We start from the raw sequence: 21,051 nt of genomic DNA on the forward strand, positions 1-21,051 counted from the left end.
AAACCTGGAGATACCATGGTTACCAGCACAATTTGACACTGGGTAAACGGTTTAACCGCTTAACCCCGGGTTAGTGGGATGGTGCATGTGGCGCTAAGTATGTAAAGTAAAAGTTACACTGACGATGGAAAGTGGATGGAAATCGATTTGAAAGATTTAAATACAGACATCATCAAAACACATGTAAGTACTTATTAAAGGTGCAGCAGCAAAATATACCTACTCTAATAAACAATAGAGTTGTGTTCAGATATTTATAAGCGCCTAAAAATTAAAAAAAAATAAACACTTCCTATTTTATTCTACTATTCGATACAGTTAATGTTAATGATAACATTTCTCCAAGAAACATTAGGCTTTAAGGTGGAATCCCGCCACCATTTCCACCAGTGTGCGGCACAAGCATATTCAGTACAAAAATGCTTATGCCGTACAGTGCCGCACTCTGGTAGAATCCCGCCTTTACACTCGTCTGTCGTACAAAATATCCATAAAATCGAATATTTAGTGTTCAAAAAATATTTTTAGACAAGCAAAGTTGAAAAAAAGGAAAAATCTTTGAATCCAGTTTTGTTTATTTTCAAAAATAAAATAATGTTTTCTTTAATCAAAACAATTATAAACCCCAAAAATCACATACTTACTAAAAATCATGAACTTCTGGGTTTTTCCAAGTTTTCCGACATTTCGTCTTAAAAAAAATGTAATTTTTATAACGGATTTTGATGCGTTTTTCTTAAATAGATAGTGATTCAAGAGGAAGGTTTATATGTATAATTTGTAAAGGTTTTGTGTAAATTAGTTGAAAACTACCCGTGCGAAGCCTGGGCGGGTCGCTAGTTATTAATATAATATCTAAAACGACCCGTGAGTGGTGTAGTTCGAGGAGTAGACTAGACATTTTTAGGGTCCCGTACCCAAAGGCTAAAAACGGGACCCTATTACTAAGACTCCGCTATCCGTCTGTCCGTCTGTCTGTCACCACGCTGTATTTCATGAATCGTGATAGCTAGACAGTTGAAATTTTCACAGATGATGTATTTCTGTTGCCGCTACAACAACAAATACTAAAAAGTACGGAACCCTCGGTGGGCGAGTCCGACTCGCGCTTGTCTGGTTTTTAGGGTTCCGTACCCAAAGGGTAAAAACGGGACTCTATTACTAAGACTCCGCTGTCCGTCTGTCCGTCCGTCTGTCACCAGGCTGTATCTCATGAACCGTGATAGCTAGACAGTTGAAATTTTCCCGGATGATGTATTTCTGTTGCCGCTATAACAACAAATACTAAAAACAGAATAATATAAATATTTAAATGGGGCTCCCATTCAACAAACGTGATTTTTTTGCTGTTTTTTTCCGTAATGGTACGGAACCCTTCGTGCGCGAGTCCGACTCGCACTTGGCCGGTTTTTTATTTCATCAATTGGCATGCCTGCTGGCATGAATGAGTTACATAAGCGTAGTGAGTGGTCAAGGCAAACGTGCTCTTGTTATAGGCACCGCTTATCGGTGCGTTTAAGTTTAATGTTATTAGGTTGCGTACTTTGTTAATATTTCATACACAATAAGTCTACCAGAAACCACAATACGTATAGAGTTTGTTACATTGAGCGCGTTTCTATAAGGTTAGGTGGGGGTAAAAGAAGCACTGGGGCATGTGAAAAAATAAAGAGTTAGAGTTACTTGAAGATATTAAATACTAAATTAAATGACAATTATTAAAATAAAACTAATGCATAACTCAAATTAACTTAATAATACTTACCACCTACGTAGTTGGACTTTTCTCATACCTTGGAACTGCTTCTCTTGCCCCGAGGAAAATAAACTATATATGTTTCTCTTACCCAACCTGACCTTGTCTACACGTGTATTCCGCTTAACAACTGCGACTTAGCGAAGGAGATCCTAAAAGCGTTTTCCTATTGTCCGATCCGGTATATCGGATGTCGGCAGGAAGTAAAATGTAAGATATATGTGCTTCTCTGTATTTATTTATGCATTTAATAAATCAGTATTACGAAAAAAATATACTTATATAACGCAAAAAAGGCGGACTTGATGCTAATGACACTCTCCTACAGCTGTTTTTGTCATATAGGTGCCTTCCGATATTCAATATCGGAAAGGCGCTTACGAATCTTACGATAAATTCAGCCATGTCGGGGCCGATAATATTTGTTTTTGTGTGTATGTGTAGGCATAATGCTTAATTGTTGTAGTGTGCTTGACCCCTAAAGACGGTACCCCGATATCGGATCGGACAATGTGAAAACGCTTTAACTGTGAATCGTCATTGCTTGCACGAGGTGCACTAGGTGCAGTTTAATTATAACGGTCAGAGATCACATTGCACTTATGCCTCGGACACGTAAAAAGCTCCGAGCCAATCACTCGACGCTAACGATGGTATTAGCGTGGACAGATTCAAATGTAAATTTAATTACTCGTCAACTCCCACCGTCGAGAAGTCAGAAAAATTGTATCTCTCACACCGTCGATATACATATATCGCTATCATATCGTGAAGCGGAGTCTCTCGGAGTGTATTTGGGAGGTTTACCTGAATCAACTAGTTAAGCAGCTGGCTAAAAATTATTATATATAACAATTATTATTTAATATTGTATAAAAAATTACTTTTTACGGCCACTCACCAGTCTCGATTCTGATCGATTTCAAACACAAAATTCACTGACTCTCTTCATGTACATACATAAATTCAATTTCCGCTTGTGGAACATAGCGTAGTTGAAAATCCCGATTGAAAAACCTCAATGCTTGCGCGAATTGCTGGATTTCCCACATTCGGTAGTGAATTGGTAACACCTACCAACCTAAAAGCAGTGACGTGTTGTGGTTACGAGTATGACATAATTTATTCCGCAAACTTATTTCACCTGCAACCGTGCTTGCAACTTACCCTATCTACTTTGAATTTTTATGAAAAATAAAGTTCTAGGTAGGGTAGGGACACCTCACTAGACTACAGAAACATTACCTAATAATCGTTAAATCAGGAGAGCTCAATAGGGTTAGAGACCTACCATAACTTTGTACCTAAATACACTTTTCTACGCGTGTAAAGTCGCGGGCAGAGGCAGGAGCCAGTTGTGTTCATAAAGGTTCGGTTACAATACTAACTGAAAAGTTTTAGTTCAGTATTTTGATGTTTTCTAACTAGAATCTGTCTAAGCTAACTGTGCACCGACATGAACCGAACAAAGTGAGGGAGTGCACAGTTCGCTTGGTCCGACTCAATTTTCATGGCTACACGATGGCCCAGCGCTGGACCAGCGATATGGCCATGCGATGGTTGAGAGCACGCACTATGGAATGGGCCACGTGTAGATACGTACGCACTATCACTGGCCCACTTACCTTTGATGTGCGGACGATAAACCGACACACCGCAGCCATCCTATCGCCATCCCGCCGCGCCAAAGCCATCCGACAGCACTACCCTCTACGCGCTGGCCCTTCTTAATGGGCCAGTGTGATGGCCCATCGTGTAGAGGAGCCATTATGTTGTTTCGTTTCTAAAAATGTAAAAGTTCAAGTTCGAAGAAATACATCACGCAGGCAGCCAAATATGCTCAGGAGTCAGGACCGGGATAAGTGGCGTACTCAAAGAGAGGCCTATGCTCAGCAGTGGGCGATAAAAGGCCGATATGATGATGATGATGATGATGAATGTATATATTTATGAGCGAAAACCTCTCCACTCCCGTAGTTGGATAAATTGTCTATTTTCCGTCAACATTTTGAACTGCAAATAAGAATGATTGTCAAAACGAGCTTAAGTACCAACGTCCTATTGCTGCGTTTCAAATATTAATTAGAATAGGTACGATAGGGATGTTGACTATTTTTTAGAACTGTTTTCATTTTATAGATACGAATACACGTAATTGTTGCAAAAAATATTTTTTTAAATTTTATTAATTAATTTTTAATAAAAAATCGACGTTAGTTTAGTGGTTAAATGTAGCGAAAAAACGCTCCAAGCTGTCACGTGATCTGGATGACGTAATGAGGTAATAAACGAACGACTGTCGGTGCCAGTGCCAGAGGACCACTATTTCTTTTTCTTCTATTTCTGTTGCCGCTATAACAAGAAATACTAAAAAGTACGGAACCCTCGGTGGGCGGTTTTTTTACTAATACGTTGCTATTATAAGGAGCTTAATTAAATTTGGAAGCTTGCAAAAACCCTCATTTCCGAAGTATATAGGTAGGTATAACCAAGTAAGTATAACGAAGTGATCCCAATGAAGGCTATCGTTTCTTTGCTCACCAGTTGGCGCCTCTGTTGATGGTGGTCCAAAAGACTAAAGAACAGCTGTCAGTCATTTAACTGACAAGTGACATTTCGAACTTTGCGAAGACCGCCATCCACACTAGCGCCCCTAGCGGCGAATTCATACGCGTTAGCCCTCATTAGATTTGACACTCCTTGGGCTTCCAAATTAAAGGTTAAGTTTTTGATAATCAAGACACCTTTCTTCTGATCAAAAATTTATTTAAAGAAGGCCTCGGGTTGTTAGTTAGGTACCTAAGTTAAGGACCTTATCTAGTTTGCTTATCTTTCTTAATTTCTTTTCTTTCCTTTTAATATCTTAATCTTATCAACTCAGCTTATTCCAAAAACTTCAGAAGAGGAAGGATTAGCCATGATCATTAATCATGTCCTTATCAGGATTGCTCCAAGATGCTTGAGGCTTGGAACCCATTAATCTGAGATTACAGGAAGTTTCTGATTTCAGTTATCTGACCTTTAATAGATATTACAAAACGAACCGGCAAGCTGGATTTTTTATCGCTATTGGTAATCTTGTTTGCTTATTGCCTGTTCAGTTATTAAGATCGATATCAGACATAACATGTGATAACAATTAGATACATGTCATTTAGAACAGAATGTGCCAAACTTGTTTACTTACGTGCAGTTTGTAGGTAGAGAGCTTTCTTTAACTAGGAACCGTGCAAGGAGTAAGTTTAATTCATCTGTTTAAAGCCTTCCAGGCTTCGGCGCTTGCCGTGTTGTGGCATATTCTTAGTATTCGTACCTAGCTAGAGATGGGCCGAATATGGAGTTTGCCGAATACGAATATTCGGTCGAATTATTCGGTTCATCTGTATAATTCTAATAAACCATTTGAAAACACTTCAATTACATTAGCACCTAAAGATGAATCGCTTCTTAGGCTCGCATACAAAATTTCAAGTCTCCAAATAATCAAAATAATATACTTATGAATTCAACATGTATTTTAATGACAATGTGAAAACAAAACCTGATGGAATAGAGTAGGTAAGTACTTGAAATATTCTGAAACTACATTTTACAGTGTTGCAACAAGACAAATGTAATAATAGTTATTTGTGCAACAAGAGAGGAAAGTTGGTTTTTCTTGCGAGTGTTTATTTTGAGTCCCGAGAAAGCGAAAGATGCTATAATTGAATCACGAGCGAAGCGAGTAATTCTAAGGTAGAATCTTGAGCGTAGCGAGGGACTCAAAAACACGAGATGTAAAATAACTTTGCTCTCGTGTTGCACACATAATTTTTCACCTCAGTAGTGAGAACATATTAAAGGTTAAAATGTATTTCGAATTACACAGAATAAACAAAAAAAAAAGTATTATAATATGTACGATACGATAAGATACGATACGATACGAGACCGGACCGGACCGGACCGGACCGTACCGGACCGTACCGTACCGTACCGTACCGTACCGTACCGTACCATACCATAAAAAAAATGTAATAAAAGTATGAAGTTCATTGCCTTCACTAAATTAAAAAGCTACATTGTTTCACACCCTGGAGTGAGGAAAGTCGCACTCTCCTCACTCCAGGGAGTGACGAAAGTAGGCTTGTTCGAGCTACTGAGGTGAAAAAATTATTAAATATTTTATAGAGTTAGACCAAGAAAAGTCTGCAACGATTTTGATAGCACACGCAGTGCAAGTGTTGTTTTAAACGTCAAACTTCTATGAAATTATGACGTATAAACAACACTTGCACTGCGTATGCTATCAAAATCGTTGCAGACTTTTCTTGGTCTAACTCTATTAAGTTTTGCCGAATATTCAGCACTTTTAAAGAAATAATTCGGCCGAATACGAACATTGGAAAACATGCGGAATATGCCGAATACCGAATAATTACCGAATATTCGGCCCATCTCTAGTACCTACCCAATGGTAGGGGTAAGTCAGTACTTACAAGTGTGAGTTTGTCTTAGACGTCCTAAGTCCTAATAGAGTTTAAGTTGTTAACAGTCAGTCAGCTTCTATTTGCTTGGTTTTGGTTTATTTTTCCTCAAATACCTACTGGACGCCTGTCCAACGTGCTTCATAATAGGTAATATAACGTTTAAGTGTTTGTTTTAAAACAATGATGATGGGAAACGTGCGTCAGCAGAAGCCGGGTTATTTCCACTAGTTACCACCAAGTTGTTACCAGTGGTAACTACTGGGGAAAAAAAAACCCAGTAGTTACCACCAACTCGGTTTGGTGGTAACTATACTGGATTTTTTTTCGCGATTTCGGTATTGGTTCAATAGTCAAAGTTGTTCAGTATGACCTACTAATTATTCACCCCGTAAATTATTGCAGGTAACTATAAAAAACACCCTGTGTTTATACTGTTTTTGCTAGTATTGAACTCTAACAAAATGTTGGTGGTAACTACTGGGAAAAAAAAATCTCACCTTTTACCAGTGGTAACTATTGGTAACAACTTGGTGGTAACTACATAGTGGGAATAATCAAGCCATAGCGTACAAGCGCTCGCCACTTCAGATGTGCTACATCACATGCGCGTTGTCTCTTGGTTTTGCGTTTTATTTTATTAGAAAACTTGACATCTATGCCTGTCCGTTTTTGGTAATTTAATCTATTTGCTCATATTGTTGATCAGAAAAGGGAATACGAGGAATCAACTCATGCATACCCATCACGACATTTTTAAGTGAACTGTGTCAACTGACCTACTTTAAATACCTGGGTAACTTTTCTAAACTTTAACGATATTTTCAGAGATAATTTGGTTAGTAGTGGTTCCCCGTGTAACAAACGTCTGCTGAATAGGTTCCCGAACTAATTTAAAGTTCCAACATAAATCAATGAATGGTAGCGTCAATCGGGGCCCAATTTGAGTCAAAGGAGTGACAAAAGGTGACTTGGCTATGTTCAACTTCTATAATAGGTGGCGATGTCGTAACCAAATTATGAAAGACGACCGTCCATAATGCGACACCTCCAATTGCAGTCAGATAGTATCTAGCACAGAATAGATAATAACATCTCTAGGTAGTAGTAGTAGTAGAGAGGTATGTACAGAATTCACACGGTTTGGCAACGAATCCCGTTCCTCCCTAACGCATGAGTCGCATGACGCGTTTTCTTTCCTTGCCTGTGTGTGCCTTGTTGGCTGCTCGGACCAGTTATGAGCCAAGCGTGTCTGAACAAAATATTAAAATACCATGAATTATAATGTAGGTAATGTAGATTAGGTATGGTATTGGTATTATGCTAGTAACAACTAGTTCAACTTTATGGTACCACTAGGTATAGCACAGGAGGGGCGCGACAGTATCTCGCTCGCGAGATAGACTACCCGCCTTTTTCTAACTGTATTAATTAAAGAAAGACAGGTAGTCCATCTCGCGGGCGAGATACTGTAGCGCCACTCCTGTGCTAGCCCGGCAGGTGACTTAATAAATACCTAGCTATACTAACTGCTACAAGTGTTGATCTACGAACTACGTAAAAAATATTGTAGTCATAGCACAGAATAACTAATAGTACTACCGTACAGAAAATTAACTTCTTCACAAAAGTCATATTTAGGTATAAAATTATACCTATCTATACTTGCCGCCTGCAAGCAAAATTGAAATTTATAACCGCGCACGAACCGTGAATCTTCTTTGCGCGCCGCAGTTTTATGACCGAGCGGCGAGTGTCGGCCAGGGACCGGCCCGCTATCCCTTATCGGGGTTTTATAAGGGTATTGCATAAGGCTTAACTCACCATACCCTTTGCCAGACAAAACCCTTTGTTTTGCTTTTAAAAACCCTTATATAAAGGTACCACATTTGAGTAATCGGTAGCCCAAATACCCTTACAAAACCCTTATCATCCGCTCACCAACACCTTGCATATTGCTTATAAGGGTTAGCCTTATAAAGGGCTTTACTTTTAGCATATAAGCGTGCTAATTTAAGTCGTCTACCTTGTTCATAAAGCAAACATTACTTCGAATCCGGGCGATAGTCGGCGGCGACGGCGGCGTTCTTTGACTAGGCACGTATTTTCTTTCCTTTTCATACACTACCGTAAATATATACTAATCCTGTCTCTTTCACGCAAAGGGAAACCTTTATAAAAAGCGCTTAAAGATAAGGGTAACCCTTATTAAGAGCTAGCCTTATTTTTGGTAAGCTTTTCAGTAAGGGTTAGTCAAAGGTAAGGGTATGAATGGGCTTGCAGTTCAAAAGGGAAAGTCTTTCAATGTGTTAGCCGTGTTTAAGTGTCGCCCATTGAAAGGGTTTTATCGCGGAAAGGGTTGTCCGGTCCCTGGTGTCGGCACGGGGTTGTCACTTGACAAGTTTTTGTACCTATACCTACTGATTTATTATTTTTAAGATAAATATGTAGGAATTACAAACGCTGATTCTGTAAACATATTTTTTTATCCGGAGATAGTATGTCTGACTCTCACGGAAGTAGGTATGCCACAGAAGTACTTATTCCTTTGAAAATATGTCGGTCAATATAGTCCGGAATTTATAAAAATGTTATTTCTGCACAACAGAACAATATCTATAGATTTAGGTTTCGTAGGCATTATGTATTTTCAATTTTTCGCCAGTCGAGCGGCCGCCCAATGCCATACTCCTGCCCGGGAGGCGCGCCGGCCAAATGTACCTAAACTGCCAAGTGACACCCCCCTGGTCATAGGTGGTTGTAATTGTTATACCTGTAGTTCGAACACGAGGTTCATGTGAAATTATAAATCGAGTAAGTGGGCATTTCTATTTAAAGTTGTATTAACAATTCTGGTGTTAGAATTGGAAATTTTTATATTATTTCTACTCAGAATCACGAGCTTTTTCCAATTTCACTGAGATAAAAGTGTCCCCAAAATTTTTGGTCCGTTTGGTTACGGTTTTCAATACAATCTTCTATGACCGTAACAAAACGGACAAAAATTTTTTATGAAATTTTGGGGACACTTTTTTCTCGTATTAGGATCGAAAGAGTTGGTGATTCTGAATGGAAATAATATAAAAATTTCCAATTCTAACACCAAAATTGTTGGTAGAACTTTAAATAGAAATGCCCACTTACCAGTGTTTTATGATATAGGAGGCAAACGAGCAGATAGGTATATCGCCTGATGGTAAGCGATTACTGTCGCCCATGGACACCCGCAACACCAGAGAAGTTGTTCTTGCTACTCTTATCACAGGTGGTTAGCAAAGATCTTGCGCGGTAATTTTCTAGTATAGAAGGTAACTGAGTTTTGGGTCAAAAACAAGTTTAGGAATGTAATTACATTTTTACTTACTTAACGTACTACTAATCAGCTTCAATGACTATAAAACTTCAAACCAACAGCCTCAGTTAAACGGTATGTCCTTGAACGTCTAAAAGGGCGTGTAAATAATAAGTAAATGATTGGTCATATTTACCAACTATACAAATATTTAATTACTTACAATCCAGTAATACTTATTCAACATCACAGATAAATACATAGGTTGATACGTATACCATTCAGAAATTCCGTGATATAAGTACCTAGTATAATTAATCTTCATTAAATTTATGGACGTAAACCGTAGAATGAACTTTACTGCACTTTCTGAAACAAAATGTTTTTGTTTAGGTTTCAAAGTACCTATAGTCAAACACCTATTCACCCACACACCGAAAGTAGTAAGTAGGGTTTATCGAGCTACGTACAGTCCTGCAATTAAGATCGTGTCAGATATTTTTGCGGCCTTCTTTGTGTAACATATTATTGCAGGTGACTGTACAAGTAAAAGAAAATGCTTGATCAAAGCTTAGTTACGTAAATGTAAAAAAGCTTCGGTCGAAACTAGGTTATGAAACTTCGATTTCCTAGGCGGTCGAGTTAAGTACCTAGCTGAACATCAGTGGATATAAAATTGAATGTAATGTGACTTGCTTCGATCAGGCCAGCAGCGAAACTCGCTTTTATTGTATTTTATAGTAAGATGCATAATTACCATCGTTATTTCCGGGAATATGGTGCTGAGGTTGAAGTTGGCGCGCGACGTAGCAGGGAAAGTGGCGAGCGAACGGTCGGCGGGCGCGTTCACCAGGTGGCTGTTGAACAGCTCGTGCTGGTACTGCGGCGCCATGCCGTTCCCCACGTAGTTCGCGAACGACAGCTCTTCCGACAACATGTTGGGACCCCTCTTACTCTGACCCTTATTCTGCCAGAACAGGTTAGCATCGCTCCACTCCTCTGTCTCTGTCACTTTAGCCCGCTTGTTTTGATACTTTTTACTTTCCTTCTTGGAACATTCCAGTTTGTGCTTCGTACCAGATTCTCGTCTAGAACTCTTGTAGTTAGAAGGTACTTTATCTTGGAAGACATGGTTACCGCGCATTTTAAACTCCTCGTATTTATTGTTGCTATAATTGCACTCCGATTGGTTGTAATCCATGAAATCACCAGTAAAAGGAGCACTTGTGTAGCTGCCAGTCATTATATTCGCGCTGCCCGACATAAAATTGGAATAGAATGAATTCGATATAGTATTAGTGGTGGCGTTATATAATGTTGTTCCGGAGAATTGTTGGCCAGTGTAACTGTTGTCAGAATAATCCAGTATAGGAGGAAAATGAGAGACCTGAGCGACACTCGTGTCTTGTGAGGTATTGAAATCACCGTACTTTTGGGACGGGGCCATGAACTTTGGACCGATGTGATCTGGAACCTTCTGCGTGCAATTACCACTTCGAATTAAAGCTTCTGCAGAATAACTATTCTTATGAACCTTTGTGCTTTTATCAGACTTATTTGTTTTTGGTTTCTGTTGCGAAAATTGGCCCATATTTTCATAAGAATGCTTTGGATCGTTAAAAACGTAACACGGTTGGGGTAAATTAATTTCAACGCGTGACGACATTGGTTTACGGTTGACATCATTAGAGAATTGCGCATTACTCTGTTTTGGCGCGGTCGTTTTCGGAGTTTCCGTAGTAGAGCCATGATATCGTGAAGTTGCATTGTCGGATGAACGATTCATAAGTTGGGTAACAGATAAAAAGTTACCACAGTTCTGAATGTCTGGCTGGACTCCGATTCTATTTGATAAATCTGCATTTTTCTTCTTATCGTGTGGTCCTAAAGCCAGATCTCCGACCAATGTTGGTAGATTTATAGGCGGAGGTTCGATGCTTATCTCCGTAGTACCTAGAGGTCTCGCCGACGGCCAAACCTGAAAATCTTCTTGAGCAGGTTGAGCTGCAAAATTATGTATAGCAATAGGGAAATAGTTTCCCTCGTGTTGGTCTTGCTTTTTAGAAGCGTGATCTACTTGACCATACGGTTGCTTGTGAGGTTCTTTCATTTCCGTTTGTGGTGGGTTGCAATTGTTTTGCATTGGCCGCAGCTCGGACGTCATCCAGTTGATATGCATTTTATTTGGTGACTTTTTGTTGTATTTCTCAGGTAATTGCTGCCTAATGGTTTCATTGGGGGGTTTCACAATATTTTGCAAACTAGGATCCGGGATAATTTTGGTTTCATATTGTTTGGTTACAGCAGGTTTGATTGAAGCATTCGGTTGGGCGTGTTCTAGATGGAGATAATTCTGATGTTTATTAGTCAATGTTTTAGCACTACTATTGTTATAAAAGCACATATCATCTGACCATAGATTAGTAGGTTGTGGAGTCGAATAAAAACTTGTTATAGTTTCCGCAAATGAAGCCATGGGTTTGCTCGAAGAATCTTTTTTACTCGCAGCTGATACTAGCGGGACATGGAACTCTGGGTTGAATGGGTTGTAAGACGAAGAATAAGTAGGGGCTGTCGCAGTGGTTAGGATGTCTTTACTAAACGTATTGGAGTTGGTGGTGCAATTTACGAAATCGAATCCTTTATGCGACCAACCGAGATCAATGTCGTAAGTTAACCGGGATGATCCAATTTTCATAAGATTATCTTCAACGTTTGTGTAATCTGATTTATTTTTACTGTATTTCTCCATAGCACATGGATACAGCCCAAGGCTATTAAATTCGTGCCCTGAGGCGATACTGCTGGTGCTATAAATAGTGCTTTTGACAGCGTTGAACGGGTCGGTCTTGTAGAATAAGTTACTGTTGCTAACGTAAGATGACGACTGGCTCGGGATGGACTTGCTTATACTGCACTCAAAATCAAGGCCGAATGTGTCAGACTGTGTCGTCGTTATTATTAGTGATGGCATTGGTAAACTCAAAAACGGGTTCTCATTGGACGGATTTGACGCTGCAACGGAACTAGAAGTTTTCGCTACAGGTTTGCTGAGGATATTATTGTCCAAATATTTATTTTGTGCCGATTGTTTTTCAGGAATAGCTATTGAGGTAGAATGTTTATGTATTGGTTTTGTTTTGACGTCATTATTAGTGCTAGGTTTGTCAAAATATATCTCGTTTGGTGCAGGAGGCATAGCTATTTGTGTGTCTTTGACATTGGTATGAACGGGGTTTGAAGCATCTTCTGCAGGACTGTCCGCACGATTGCCACTGACGAGAGGGAAAGACATGAGGAATGCAGCCGTAGGAGAAGCTGCTAAGAATTCCTCAGCTAGCTCTAGCCGAGCATTTCCACCATCTACTCCGCTCTCACACAGTGATGTATCTAGAATATTTGGTAATTTATTTTCTTTGTCTTTATCCTCTACTGAAGTTGACTTTAAAGATATGTTTACTTCTTTGAGGATTTCATTTTTATTCGTTTGAACAGGTGGTGCAATCGCCTTTTGATTACCATTTAAATTTACCTTTTCAACAGTTTTAATTGTGATAGAGTTTGGTGTTTCTCCTGTTTTTGAAGTATTAACAGTTACTTTATTGTTTGTAACACTACTTTCGTCCTCTTTCTTTTTCTGACTTTGGACAACATTATCATCTACATTTGAAGGTTTAATTTTGGTTATTGGATCTTTTGAACATTTAACTTCTGTATCAGTTGTTAACACTTGCTTTTGTTTTTCTATGGGCGGATTTTCATTATTTTTCAAGTTCGTTTCATCAGTGACATTATTAGTTTGTTTCTTGCTTATTGTTTCTTTAACATTTTTAGGTATATTTGGCTTCTTCTTTACTTTTTTAGTTGTATCATTTTTAGATCTAGAGTTCAGCTTTTTTGTTTTTGTTGCTGATAATGGTCGCGAGTAAGCAGATATTGGTAAAATGTTCACCATGGTGGTTTTAGTTGTATCTCCACCTGTTCTATTTACAATGGGTACAGAAGGTTTATTTAAAGTCTGTAAGTTTGGATCCACTATAACAAAAGCTGGTGGCACTGCTGGCAAGAATAATGGTCTTTGGGGAAACAGGTATGGTGCTGCTGGCAACACCACTATAGTGTTTTCAGTTCCTGGAAATTTAAGAGATGTAGATTAGGACAGAAAACAACTGTTAGACCATTAATTAATAATTATATCTTCTGTTATCACACATCTGAAAAGAGATGCTATCTTTATGTAACAATTTAATAATGAACACTTACTGTTTTTGTCATTCAAGGTTGATTTCGGCAGTATTTTTGGTGGTTGCAGAGGTACTTGATTTATTTTTAGTTTATCTTTCTTTGATTTTCCTTCCACTGTAACATTGGTTGTCAGAATTTGCTTTTCCTTAAGAGCTTTTCTTTTTGACTTTTGTAGCATTAATAGTTTAACATATTTTCCATCTGCAACATATCATAAAAGTCTGTTAGTAGTATACTACAATTTGTATTTTTATTTTTGCTGTAATAGAAACTTACTTTGCATTTTTTTACTGAAGCTTGTATGAACTTGTGTTGATGCATCCTTGGATTCAGGATTCTGTTTGCTTGCTTCAATTTTTACTTGTAGAGCTAAAATTTCAGCTTCTGAAATAATATTGCAAATAAATATGGTGCATAGATACATACTTAATTTTGATAATTAGTTACTTAATAAATAAATATAACAGATCAAACCTTATTGCGCTATTTCATCGCCATTTCATACCATTTTCCAAAATAACATACTAATAATAAGACCTACTTTGATTGTAGATATCAATCAAAATATATGATCAAGCCTTCTTGTGCTTACTGTGGGACTTAGTTAATCTGTGTAAGAATGTCCTATAATATTTATTTATTTATCATATCATTTATTTATCATTTATATGATTTGTATTTTTAGTAAAAATGTGAGTTTTAGTAAAATTTTCCCATATTTTTTAGAATTCTTAACCTCTAGCGGCCCGCCATACAAGAAAAAGAAAAACCGGACAAGTGTGAGTCGGACTCGCCCACCGAGTTCCATACTTTTTAGTATTTGTTGTTATAGCGGCAACAGAAACACATCATCTGAGAAAATTTCAACTGTCTAGGTTCATAAGATACAGCCTGGTGACAGAGAGACGGAGAGCGGAGTCTTAGGAATAGGGTCCCGGTTTTACCCTTTGGGTACGGAACCCTAAAAAATTTAATCAATGTCATACTACAAAATAGAATAGCATTTGTTTTGTTTATACTCAAACAAAAAGAATACAAAAGCAACTCTATTCCATTTAATAATGATTTAAATTTCATTGTAGGTAATTAGTACTAGTATTAGGACATTGAACCTCCAGAAGTAAAAATAAATATAAAATACCTTTTCCATAAAGCACAAAGACATATTACCATGTCAGTCCTATCACGTGAATTTAAGAACAACTACCATTGATAGGTAAAATGTGACTGTACTGGTCAGTCAAATATCCAAACATAAAGTCAACAAGGGAAAACAATATAGGTAACTATTAATTATAGTCAGGTAGTTTCATTATAATGGACCAAGTGAAGCAGGGGCGTAGCTAGAGGTTATGGTGCCCGAGGCAGTCACCAAATTTGCGCCCCCTGACAACTGACAAAAGTTTCCCTGCTGCTGCATTTTGCCCATTTTGGCGCCCCCCCCCTTGGATGGCGCCCGGGGCACTTGCCCCCTCTGCCCCCCCTAGTTATGCCACTGAAGTGAAGAAATTCTTACAATTGTAAATTTTTTGATCAGGAAAAATGGAGGCCTTTGCTAGTACTTAAGTTAAGAGCTTGTTAAAGTGAGTATAAATGAATTGCCAAAAGATCTGTTAGATATTATGTCAAATGTAAAACATAAAAATACAACTAAAATGCACTTGTTGTTATCTAGCAACTTAAGGTTTGTTTGATGAATTATAATATTGGGGTGTCTAGCCAAGATGCCAATTGTTCACTCTGTAGCGAATGATACACTAATCTCTTTCTATCACACTTACATATTAGTGCGACAGAAAGACATAAGCGTATTATTCACTATGGAGTGAATGATTGACATCTTGGCTAGGCACCCAGGTGATACCACACATACCAAATTAGTTCTATGTTTGCAGACTGCCTTATGGTGTGTATGAAATTAACAATCTGTCTCAAATAGTAAATGATTATAAATTACTATTAAACTGCCTACTTATTTACCACAAGCTTACTTTCTACTCAACTACTTTGTGTGTGTACAAATTATTAAGTGAGAGTGTAGATAAAAACTGTGATATAATATATAAATTGTGTTTGTTACCTCTCCACTTGACTTACTCAGTTGTGTTTTTTCTTGTGCACAATTTGTGAGGCATGCTATGGCTTTCTGTACAATTTCAATTTTTGGGTACTGGACATTATCTGAATCCTTTTCTGATGGATTGTCGACTTTGTTAATAGCTTTTACAGCTTCACCGAGTTTTGTAATTGCATCATTAAATTTGTTACGCCTTTGTCTCTCCCATTCGCGGCAACGACTGAAAAGAAAACATTTAATTATATCAACAACTACATACGATTGCATGTAAATAAATGATAGCTTTATAATATATGATATTGATGATAGCGACGTCTCCATCATTCAACACTAACCTTGGCGTTCGAGCCTTTGATGTCGTTTCCATAGTATGAAATATGGTTATTAAACTGTTTTCATATTATATACGGAAGCTGTGGATTCTATACACGAATCTTTAATACTTTTGGGCTTAAAACGATTGCAATAACAAACAATGTCATCCATATTCCATATATATTGTAGATGTATTGTAGTATTCGTATTATTCGTAGTCTCAGTCTGCTCTGCCTGACAGTAGTGACAGTGACAGTGACATGGTAAAATAAATGATCTGTCATAAGAGGTATATTTCCAAAACACGTCAAATTAATTATCTAATTACCCTCCACATTCAGCGAAAGCTAATAGACAGGCGTACCAGACCGCAACCTTGGTCCGGTCAGGCGGTCACCTTATCTCTTTCTCGATTTCACTCTAAACCACATAAAACTGTGTCCGGAAGTACCGGTGAACCACCTTCCACTCGATCGAACGTTCTAGTTCGCTCGGATGCATCGGATGAGTCGGATCAAAAGTCGGTTTAACTACTTGTACATACTATGTCTATGGTTCGTGTACTTTGTTTTTTTTTCTGACGTGCATACATACATGTCGCATGTCTGGTCTGGTTGCATTATTGTGATTGTGTCAATTGTGACTCAAGGCGGGTGGGCCTTTCCCAGTGGGTTTTTGTTAAACTTAAACAGTTTAAACTTGTTCGTGTATAAATTAAGTCTTCTGCATTCTGCATACTAGTTTTGCTTTGGTTTAGCTGGGATTACTGGGAGATATCTTCGTTAAAGTCCGTCATTCTTTCTTTTGTTGTTGTAATAAGGCGAGTGATTTTCCGTTTGTTAGTACTTCAATTAAAATCTATACTGCTGTAAGTTGACCTTAATACAGTTTGTTTCCTTTGTAACGTAGTAATTAAATTAATGTTTAATTTTAGGCCGTAACGATGTCGCTGTACCCTTCTCTGGAGGACATGAAGGTGGACACGATGGTGCGGGCCCAGATGGCCCAGCATCAAGGTCCACCACCCTACACTCACAGCCACCAGCCAGTGGCAGCTGCCCCATCCGCCCCTGCCCCAACTAGCCACTTCTACCCCTCCTTGGGAGAATACATGGGCCTTGAGTTCTCTGAAAGTGTCATAGCTGCGAATATGCCAGAATATCGAGTGCAAACCGTAAGTTATTACTATACTATACCATAAACATTCAAGATAGTGTATTGATGTATGCTTAGTATTGTGTAACCCTACATTTCAGGTTCAATCTGGAGGTGCAGTAAGCAACCTAATAGCTCCCCTGTCATCTCAATCAGTGTCCCTACCGAAAGCTACTGTAACCAATGCCATAAGGCAGGTGGTTATCTGCAAAGATGCAGATGGCAAGTGTGGGGTCCGTCTGCATTCCGTCAACAGTGGTGTGTTCGTGTGCTACATTGCTGCTGGGAGCCCTGCAGCTCTGGCCGGGCTCAGGTTTGGAGACCAAGTGCTGGAAATCAACGATGTGGCACTTGCTGGCATGACTATGGAGAAGTGCCATGAGTTGTTACGAAAGGCGCCTGTTAATGGAATCACTATGGCAGTGCGGGACAGGTAAATTTAGATGATTTTCTTTTTATACCTATTAGGCATTATAACAATAAAATACACTATCCCTATCCTATCTCATTCATTATAATACATAACATTACTGTGATTTTAGATCATGTTACTGTCTGTTTTGCAATGGCAATGTTTTCACATTTCGAAAGACAATAGAACTACAGTCAAAACTGATAACAACTTCACTTATAACAACGAACCGGGTACAACAAAATTTTGAACCGGTCTTATTTTATTTTTGTTTCAGTGACTACCGGATTTGACAACCATAATCTATCTTTATTATAAACAATTTTGACTGTACATGTTAAACACATTTTTCTAATATTTCATTTTAGGCCTTTCGAGAGGACTATTACCCTGCACAAAGACTCCATTGGACATGTGGGCTTCCACTTCAAAGACGGGAAGGTTGTGGGCCTAGTGAAGGATTCATCTGCGGCTCGTAACGGAATGCTGACCGACCATCAGCTTATGGAAGTGAACACAATCAATGTTGTTGGAATGAAAGATAAAGAGATATCAAAAGTCATTGATAACAGCCCGTCTGTTGTAAACATAACAATTATTCCACACTATATTTACAAGCATATGATAAGCAAGTAAGTACTTGATGCAATTGCAACATTGAAATATATCTGTATTTAACAAAGAGAATTAGGGTCATTGCGCTAGTTTTCGTCCACTTGACGAAATTGAAATATAAACCTACTTTACTGCACATGTTTGGACTTATTGCACTCCTTAATGTCTAAACAATATATCTATCTACAAAAATAATATATTTTGCAAGGCTCAAATTAAAACTGAAATATATTATTTGCTAATCCGTCAAGTGGACGAAAACTAGAGCATGGACGGAAACTAGCCAATGACCATACATTCGTATTTTTAAATGAATCAACTTAATACTGGTTGATTGTATTTGTTAAGTTATTTAACTCATTTTTAGGTTTATTTTAGTTTATAACTTTTATAAGTAATTTGTATGTTTACTTAAGTAATTGTTACATTTATTTATTCAGTAGTTGAGGAGAGTCTTTTCAAAAGGGCTTATTTCTCTATGAACACCATACAAAAATAAGCCCTTTTGAAAAGACATTCCTCAGTTGCTTATAGTAAAGTGTTGACTAAAGATAAAGGTTGATACCATGTTGATACTCATTGTGGTTAATTCAGTCATTGGAAACAAACCTATGTAGTATTAAATAGAATAATTTTTGTTTAAATTAATATATTCATGTTAAATGTGTTCTCTTTTTCAGGATGTCTTCGTCACTGTTCAAGGAGCTTGATCGTACACCAGCTGTCTAAGTTATTTTTTTATACACGAATTATCTTATATGTAAGGCTCAACTATACATGCATTTCTTTAGTCACGAATTTATTAAGAGGTAACACATTTATCGTAATTGGCACAGTTATTTTTAGAAAGTCAGAACTCATCTCTTTCATTGGTTAAGCTTAGTTTATTTTTAAACCTATTGCATATATTTAATTGTGTTGTTCTAACTTAAAAAGTAACACTTTGCCAGTTATCAATTAGGATAACTTCTATTTGCATCTACAATCAAAGTGGTACATTTTCTGCCTAAGAAGAACGCAACAAATTTATGCTATTTTAGTCTTCAGGGGCTGTGAATTGAGATTGTTTCAAGGCAAGTAGCTAGTGGCAGTAAGACCTATCTAACAGAATTACCGCTGTCCGGGTACACGGTGCTAATTAGACTGCCCTAGTTTTGCTTATTTAGTAGGTAAAGAACTTGTGAGTCACCATAACTGACCAGAATTTGCGGTCCGTTGTGAAAGATACCGCATGAGTCACTAGGCATGAACGTAATGAACAGAAACTATGTGATATCATTAAAGGGAGGAAGTGAAGGTCGAATGTCGCAATTTTTTTTTATGTTTGGACGTACGTAAGAATAATGCCGGTGTCTTAACATTTATAAAGACTTAAGTTCTATAAATAAGTAAATATCGTTGGGGCAAACTAAATCTCGAAGTAAAGCTGACATTATTTTTTTAACCGTGTAGCCATTTTGCGACACAGTTTTTGTTAGATCAGGTTTATGTAAAGCATCAAAAAGCAATGTCAAAAATAATATTTAATACCTTTAACTTTCTGTCTAGTAACACTCATGACAATCATGACTGGGTAGGGTATTTGGTACCTACTCCTGAATACCCATATTAGTAATACACAAGTACCTATACACTTCTAATTAAAAGACTGGGATTTTTTTACTTTTATCATTTTCAACTCAACCCATAAACTGCTTGATTATACCAAGCTGTCATATTTGATTTGGCAGAAAACCGAACGAACCACACGTATTCAACTACATATTTATAGACTGTTACTTTCCATATTTGTAGTTATATGATATTTTCTAACCTTTACCTACACACTATAAGTATGTTATATTAGCAAAATTAGTTTATACTTTGTTTGTTTTATTACAGTTACAGTAATAATATTTTGAAAGTGCCATTATTATTGTCTATATCGATTATAATTAAACATTTTGATAATTGAGTACCACCTAATCATGTTTGATTGTGTGTGTTATTGAAAATTATTGATTTATTAATATTATAAATTTTGATTTTCAATACGTAGAAGAAGTGGTCTTGATTTATATATAGAATAAAATATTATTTACGTTATTTGTAGATATAATATTATTATATTTGAAAATAAGATAGATGGTAATATGACTGAATGTTGGTTTTCGTAATTTTAATAGTCACATAACAAAACCAAAGAGTTATTGGTTGTAATAGAGAAGTAACGTTTAAGAAAATAACGTAGCTCTTAGTTGGACAGCCGAACAGACGCTGTACAGTCGCCATTAGATTTATCAGAGCGGCCAGGGCGCTTACAAACATCTGAACACGGCTTTAGATAGCGTGTTCAGATATATTTGAGCACCTCAGCCGCTCTGATATATCTGACGGTGACTACCGAGCAAATGCTGTGGTCACTGACAATTTCTTTAATCAACGTCATCTTTTGACAATCAGCATTACAGCATAAATAGCATAATGTACGGAGCCATCCAGCGTCATCTACATCATGAACGTGTCAACTTCGAAGAACGAATTTCTCTTGTACTTTACACAATCGATGAATCTTTGACGAATCACAATTACGAATAGTTACAAATGTATTGTATTTGTAGCTGCCGCTTAGAAACCAATTTTCAGACTTGTCGTTTTAATACATTTGTGCCATTTTGTGCAACAAATCATGTTGTTGACACAAGATATACCTGTTGCAATGACATGTGTTAAAATATA

At 37.6% G+C, this 21,051-nt stretch overlaps 3 protein-coding genes across 4 annotated transcripts in view; 1 reads left to right on the forward strand and 2 right to left on the reverse strand.

The window, feature by feature from the left end:
- Nucleotides 1-21,051, reverse strand: part of LOC134742439 (speract receptor-like) — a 347,982-nt gene that overhangs the window by 71,526 nt on the left and 255,405 nt on the right. The window lies entirely within an intron of this gene.
- LOC134742148 (uncharacterized) lies at nucleotides 9,704-16,331 on the reverse strand. The gene is made up of 6 exons (XM_063675117.1): nucleotides 16,172-16,331; nucleotides 15,857-16,056; nucleotides 14,036-14,143; nucleotides 13,778-13,960; nucleotides 10,272-13,645; nucleotides 9,704-9,883 (listed from the first exon to the last, which is right to left on the reverse strand). The coding sequence occupies exons 1-6, from the start codon at nucleotides 16,201-16,203 to the stop codon at nucleotides 9,872-9,874; spliced, it is 3,909 nt and encodes a 1,302-aa protein (XP_063531187.1). The 5' UTR covers nucleotides 16,204-16,331; the 3' UTR covers nucleotides 9,704-9,871.
- LOC134742491 (syntenin-1-like) lies at nucleotides 16,795-19,991 on the forward strand. 2 transcript variants are annotated; one of them, XM_063675705.1, is made up of 5 exons: nucleotides 16,795-17,019; nucleotides 17,086-17,325; nucleotides 17,408-17,739; nucleotides 18,087-18,350; nucleotides 19,014-19,991. In XM_063675705.1, the coding sequence occupies exons 2-5, from the start codon at nucleotides 17,095-17,097 to the stop codon at nucleotides 19,060-19,062; spliced, it is 876 nt and encodes a 291-aa protein (XP_063531775.1). In that variant the 5' UTR covers nucleotides 16,795-17,019; nucleotides 17,086-17,094; the 3' UTR covers nucleotides 19,063-19,991. The 2 variants fall into 2 exon arrangements, with proteins under 2 accessions (XP_063531775.1, XP_063531776.1); XM_063675706.1 differs by having other exon boundaries at nucleotides 16,795-16,971.

Source organism: Cydia strobilella, chromosome 6, assembly GCF_947568885.1.
Source record: "Cydia strobilella chromosome 6, ilCydStro3.1, whole genome shotgun sequence".
In the NCBI taxonomy this organism is placed as follows: Eukaryota; Metazoa; Arthropoda; class Insecta; order Lepidoptera; family Tortricidae; genus Cydia; species Cydia strobilella.